The sequence below is a fragment of the Homalodisca vitripennis genome, chromosome 6 (assembly GCF_021130785.1).
Source record: "Homalodisca vitripennis isolate AUS2020 chromosome 6, UT_GWSS_2.1, whole genome shotgun sequence".
NCBI lineage: Eukaryota > Metazoa > Arthropoda > Insecta > Hemiptera > Cicadellidae > Homalodisca > Homalodisca vitripennis.
Genome location: NC_060212.1, coordinates 95575626 through 95581828, shown reverse-complemented (window position 1 = coordinate 95581828; position 6203 = coordinate 95575626). Strand labels below are relative to the sequence as shown.

The 6203-nt window shown below is 34.5% G+C and overlaps 1 protein-coding gene across 1 annotated transcript in view; it reads left to right on the top strand.

Annotated features, from left to right (window-relative positions):
- The first annotated feature begins 780 nt into the window (after positions 1-780).
- LOC124364562 (lysosome-associated membrane glycoprotein 1-like) overlaps positions 781-6203 on the top strand; it is a 31150-nt gene continuing 25727 nt past the window's right edge. The window contains exon 1 of the mRNA XM_046820119.1: positions 781-940. Coding sequence (XP_046676075.1) covers positions 871-940 — 70 coding nt within the window. The 5' untranslated portion in view covers positions 781-870. The remainder of the gene's footprint in view (positions 941-6203) is intronic.

Below are 6203 nucleotides of genomic sequence, written 5' to 3'. Positions count from 1 at the left end.
ATTGATTAATTGTTAGATTGACACAAAAGTTGAGAAACTGAGTTTATAGGTTATGTCATACTATTGACAAATGTTGATAGTGTTAAGTAAATTATTAGTTTAAATCACTCTGCAATCAATCGCAATTCAGTCGATTGAGAAGAAACAGCGCGTATTGCTAGTCAAACATTTAAAATAGGTAACAAATTATAACCTCTAACCTGTCATAACAGTGCGACCAAACAAACGAACTAAACCGACCAATCACCACGCGCGGAGTTAGAATTTAACTGTGTTTAGCAAGAATTTCAAATTCCAATTTTAGTAAATGTTTTATTCAACTTTACCATTTACAATGACAAATTTTAATTAATTTCAAATTATGTACAATGTTTTAGTAAACAAAATATATTTCTATAGTTAAAATTTGTGCAATTCTTATTTTCATTCAATTCCTTGTTCCTATTGTGCAATTTAATAATATTCATATCAATAAATATTCTACCGAGAAAAAGACGTTGTCACGTAAAATCTTCGCCCGTAAAACCGACTTTACAGGCAACCATAATTTTTTTTAATAATTTATTTATTATTGGTTTCTAATTTAATACACTCTGAAAGAAAAATTTTAACTCTGCTTGTGATGAAAGAAAAATACTTAGCGTCTTTAAAATAATGTATTATACACTATGTTGAGTAGTATTCGTACCAGTTTCGATGAAAGTTTTTTTTCCAATTTGCAATGCAAGTTATACGAGAAAAGCAACTAGAGAGAAGAAGAAGGAAGGAGAACGTAAAATCTAACGTCATTTATTGTCTCATTGTCTGTCGCTGGCTGTGTGGTTGGAGTGACTTAGGCTACTTGTTAATTGTTAAAATTGATAGTTCAAAATGATTTTTAAAGCTCATACTTTTGTTTTATTGCTTTTTGCAATCACAGTTACCTTAGCCGACAATGCAGGTAATCAGTTATGTTATTATTTAGTTATTGTGAAATCTTCCTGTAAATTCGTGGGAAGGTCAGCTGATGCTGATTAGTTACATGGACATCCTGAGTCATGAAAATAAGTCAGTCTTTGTCTTCGGAAATGTTTATTATAATAATATTTTTGGTCAGCATTTAATATGAATGGGTTTTTCAATATTCATGTACTATGGTAATGTTAAAAACTTTCCACTTCTAGGGTTTATTGATATTTTAATGGAAAGTAGTCTACCTTTAAAGTGTTAAGGATAAGGCTGCAGAATAGCAATAAGGAAAAAATTGCAATAAGAAACAATTTCAGATGGAAATCTTGAACCCTTTGCACTCATATTTGAAATTTTTTTATGTAAGGAGAATGCATTTGTGCACGGAGTATGGGACTCCCTTGCGGACTACCCACTAAACCCCCTACGGGCCACGGAGGGCCCAGGCCGGAACCCTTTCGGATGACATCTTGCCTGGTCCGTGTGTCTTGTGTCCCAAACAGGACAAAGCTACTTGTTTCGGAAGCTAGGGGTCAGCCAGGCATCTGTTTTCACGCTTCTGATGAAGGATCGCATGTACATGAGTGGTGACTGCATTCCAGGCGTCCTCACTTTGCAGCATCATCTTCACAATGGTCTCTGCCGAAACATCGGCAACTGTGGTGGCAAGCGTTCGCCTGGCCTCAGTGAAGCGCCAGCAAGCGAAGAAGGTGTGATGAACATCATCATCTTCCTCCGGGCAGTAAGCACACCGAGGCGACCTGACTTTTCCCATCCTGTAGAGGTACTTCCTAAAGTAACCGTGCCCCGTCAGGAACTGACACAGGTAGAAATCTATCTCCCCATGGCCACGATCTATCCAGTATTGAAGCTCTCGAATGAGACGGAAGGTCCAGCGACCGTCCGATCCTTCCTGAGGAACTCATATTTGAAATTGTGTTATTTTCTTACGAAGTTACCTCACAAGGTGATCTGTCTGTTTTCTGTGCAGGACGTCTCAAACTTATCACCATGTTCTTTCTCTCAGCTCACAAACTTATCACCATGCTCTTTCCCTCAGCTTGCAAGGCCAATCTTATTGCTCTCACTGTATTCCAGTTCCGTTCTTTTGGCCACTACAGACATGTCACAGCTGTATTGTTGTTAAAAAATTCATCCTTATTTAGGGATGGCTGGAATGTCCTGCAGTTTTGACCAATAGGCCTACAAGGAACTAAAACAATGTTTTAAGATGGAGCTTGTATTGGGTATTATTAACATAATCACTAAGAACACACCTACCAATAGGCCTACTTAAAACTTTAATTTTTGTTACAATGGACACCACTTTAGACGTAATCATGAAGAGTGGGGACACTGAGTCGCCGGCCATTAGCCGTGGCAAACTGAGATCGAAGGACAACTACCTGCTCAATTATATTCCCGCTGAGCTAGAGATCAGCATGGGTTACACTAAAGTGGCTTCACAAATGGAAATGATTAATCTTTCAATCTTAGGTTTTGTCAACAACGACTAGATGTTAACAAAAAAGGTACATAGGTATTTTTTAGACCACTATTTTGAAAGTTACATGTCATTATGACAATCAGTTCTTGTTTTCTGCCCCTCAAAAGAAGGGGTGTTGGCAATGTCTGTGAGGACACTGTCCCTATCTGCTATTTGTATTAGGATGTATAAGTAAGTAAATATATAAAAATTATTTGAACCTAAATTTGGGTACTATCTCGAAGGATATGCCCCTGGTCAACGTGGGTGTCTTCAATGCCATCTCAAACTTCTAGCGAAAAAAGAAAACCCTTGATATAGTAATTAAATTCCAATATCTAGATCGTATGAGCACTCAATAAAGGTTAGGCCTATATTTAACTTTGGTACTACAAGTAACATAGGTAATTCTAAGCAATATATGGGTCAACCTCGATTTTTCTCATATTACAATATAATGTTCCAATAGTCAATTAGAAAAGGAAATGACTAGAATTTCTTGCCGGAAAGCAGTTATAGGGAGCAGGCAACTCATATTATAATATAATGTTCCAATAGTCAATTAGAAAAGGGAATGACTAGAATTTCTTGCTGGAAAGCAGTTATAGGGAGCAGGCAACCGCGAGAATTACCTATTAGTGATCAGGGGCACTGACGTGATCTGGGCTTCAAATTTGGAACTACTCGAGTTAATTTTTTTTTCTAAAAGAGCAAGCAGCGCGAAGCGCTGCGCAGCGGGCAAGCATCGTGCGTGATCTTCGTACATACTGAATTGATTCAGGCCAAAGGAATGACACAGATTCCTTTACCAGATTTTTACGGAGATTTTGTATTGGGCGGATTATATTGGTTTACTTTACTTTCCAGCATGTAATAAATTATGTGTTTAAAATTGTTTTACATACATTACCAACATTATATTGTAATATGTAATAACAATTTATCAGAAATTATTAATAAAAAAAAGAATCACGCACGATGCCTTCCCGCTGCGCAGCGCTTTGCGCTGCTTGCTCTTTTAGAAAAAAATTAACTCGAGTAGTTCCAAATTTGAAGCCCAGATCACGTCAGTGCGCCTGATCACTTATAGGTAACTCCAAGCAATATATGACCGTCTGGCGGTTGCCTGCTCCCTATAACTGCTTTCCGGCAAGAAATTCTAGTCATTTCCTTTTCTAATTGACTATTGGAACATTATATTGTAATATGAGAAAAATCGAGGTTGACCCATATATTGCTTAGAATTACCGTAACATATTTACGATAACCTAATATGCATATACATACTTGTATCTAGGCTAATAATAAATAGTAGATAGGGACAGAGGGTCTAATTCTTTGGGAAGGCAGAAAACAAGAACCAATTATCATACTAATATGTAATTTTCACAGTTAAATACACAAGCTCATTTTCGTAGTTCTTTATAATAGGCTAATGTAGTTTTTAGGTTTCCAATATGAAGCATATTTCCAAAAATAGTTGCTTCCGGATTTTACCACATTAGCAAAATTCCAAGAAAAAAATTGTAACAGTAAAAAGTTATTTTGTGCATGAAGCTAACAAAAACTTAACTAATCTAACTGTCATATTTATCCAAGGGCCTACCATAGTACTTAAAGGTCTACTGCCCTATCTGAGGGACTTTCTTCCATCTGAAATTTTCTTTAGTTTCTTAGTCCTTTCCTCATCTTGATCTAACTAACTAATTAGTTTACCACTAAATTTGAAATTTAGTTATCATACCATTTTTCTGCAATGCTTTGAAGGAATCAGTATTTAGCGTATGACCTTGGAGTAGGCAATGATGACTAAGCGACATCACCAAACTGGTTCCCCACTTTAACCGCAAACCATGCGAGTGCAGAGTACTTAAAGTATTTAACCATTACACTTGAAAGAAATGTTAAAACTTCAACTAATTGACTATGTATCACAAAATAAAAATTTTCATCATTTTAAAAAAGTCCATCTCTGTAACTTATTTACATGTTGAGATAAATGAGTTTAAAAGAATTTTATACTAACCTTTAATGAAGAACATGAAATTTAAAACTTTTGGAGTAACTTAGCCGTAATGTACATTATAAAGAAGACAAAATAAAACGCATAAATGTTAATTTTCTGTATTTATAATACTTAAGAAATACAAGTACCTCATTATATAATAACAATATTACATTATTACATAGTACAATCGTGTTATTTTCAATAAACATTCAATTGTTGGAATTTGGTTTTTAGATTATTTGATCAAAGTTTCAACAATTGAATGATGTACTTAGCAATTAATTGTGAATGTAACTGTTTTGTTACGCACTTTGGTCCTCATAAATTTATAAAGATTTGATAGTATATTTTGTACCTAGCTATGTTTTACGTGAAATTATTTTCACATCTCGATATTCAAACTGACAACTGTTGAGAATATCATAACGTACAAGTTTTTCTGTAATATGAATGCACTTTATTTTGCAATTGAAAAGTAACTGTCAGTAATATCCATTGAATTTTAAAACAGTATATAATGGGTGATGTTAGACGAGTGAAGAACATGGAGGCAAGGGTGAAACACATGTAAACAGAAGCCTCACTAGTCAGGGCAGTATTGGTAGCACTAGATGGATGAATAACACTAATTCCTGGAAATAGCCACTTCCGTCAGAGACTAATTTCAGTGTGTCAATGGTGGTTAAAACTTATTTGTGCTTTTATTGATTTCCAGTAAGCATATAAATAGTTACACATTTTGTTTTACAATCCTCTTTAACTATTTTCGGGAATTGTGATTTATTTGATAATATTATTAAAATGTGATTGGTGTAATTTAAAATAATTTTTTACTATTAAGCAACACATATAGCGTAGAATTTAAGCAAAACTGTGCGGCATATTAGTTAAATATTATTATTATATAGACCTAATAGTAATCATTTAAATAATCTCATGTGGAAAGATTCTTCTATCCTATGGTAAATAAAGAAGTACATTGACTAACTGTATTATGTTAATGAAGATGATTAATGTCTTATTGTGTTTGTTGGTTATTTTGTAATAACAGTAGTAAACTATAAAAGTAATCAAAATATAATATAGCAAACTGTCGGAAGCATTAAATGCTTTATTTTTGTGTAACTGTTATACTAATAAAATAAGTGCGAATCAGTGTTAGTTTGAGGTTTGTACAATACAACACTGTGACAACGGTCTGTGTTGGCTGCAGCGTGCTGTGTTGGGCAGCAATTGACGTGTTTGTGTGACGTCACGTGAGCATGTCCATTCTATTGCTCACCACCAACTGCACTCTTTCGTGGCCTCTACTGTAAACAGTTATTAAACCCATCGATCTGCATCATTCGTTGTTCTGACTGGTGCTATAGACCTATATATGAAACAGATGGTACTTGAGTCAACCTAATAGCCTATGTTCGTGTAAACAACATTTTCAGAAACCACAATAAAATTTCAATTTTTTATCTTACATTTGGCAGTGTGTCTTTTTTTAGCATTAGTAGTAGTAGGCAAAAAATACTTAATTGATGTTTTGGATTTTGTGATTGTACATCGAATTGCAAAAATCTTTAATGTCGGAATTAAATGAGTTTTTGCTCAGGTTATCCACACTTAATTCATGCACTTTGTAACCAAACGTATATTTTCATGTATTAGTACACAGTAATTCTGATAAATTATTAGGTCAACTTAAATTCTTTTCACATTTTAGTTTAAGGATCAGGCTGTCCTTAGAAAGTAAGAAACATGAAAAATAAG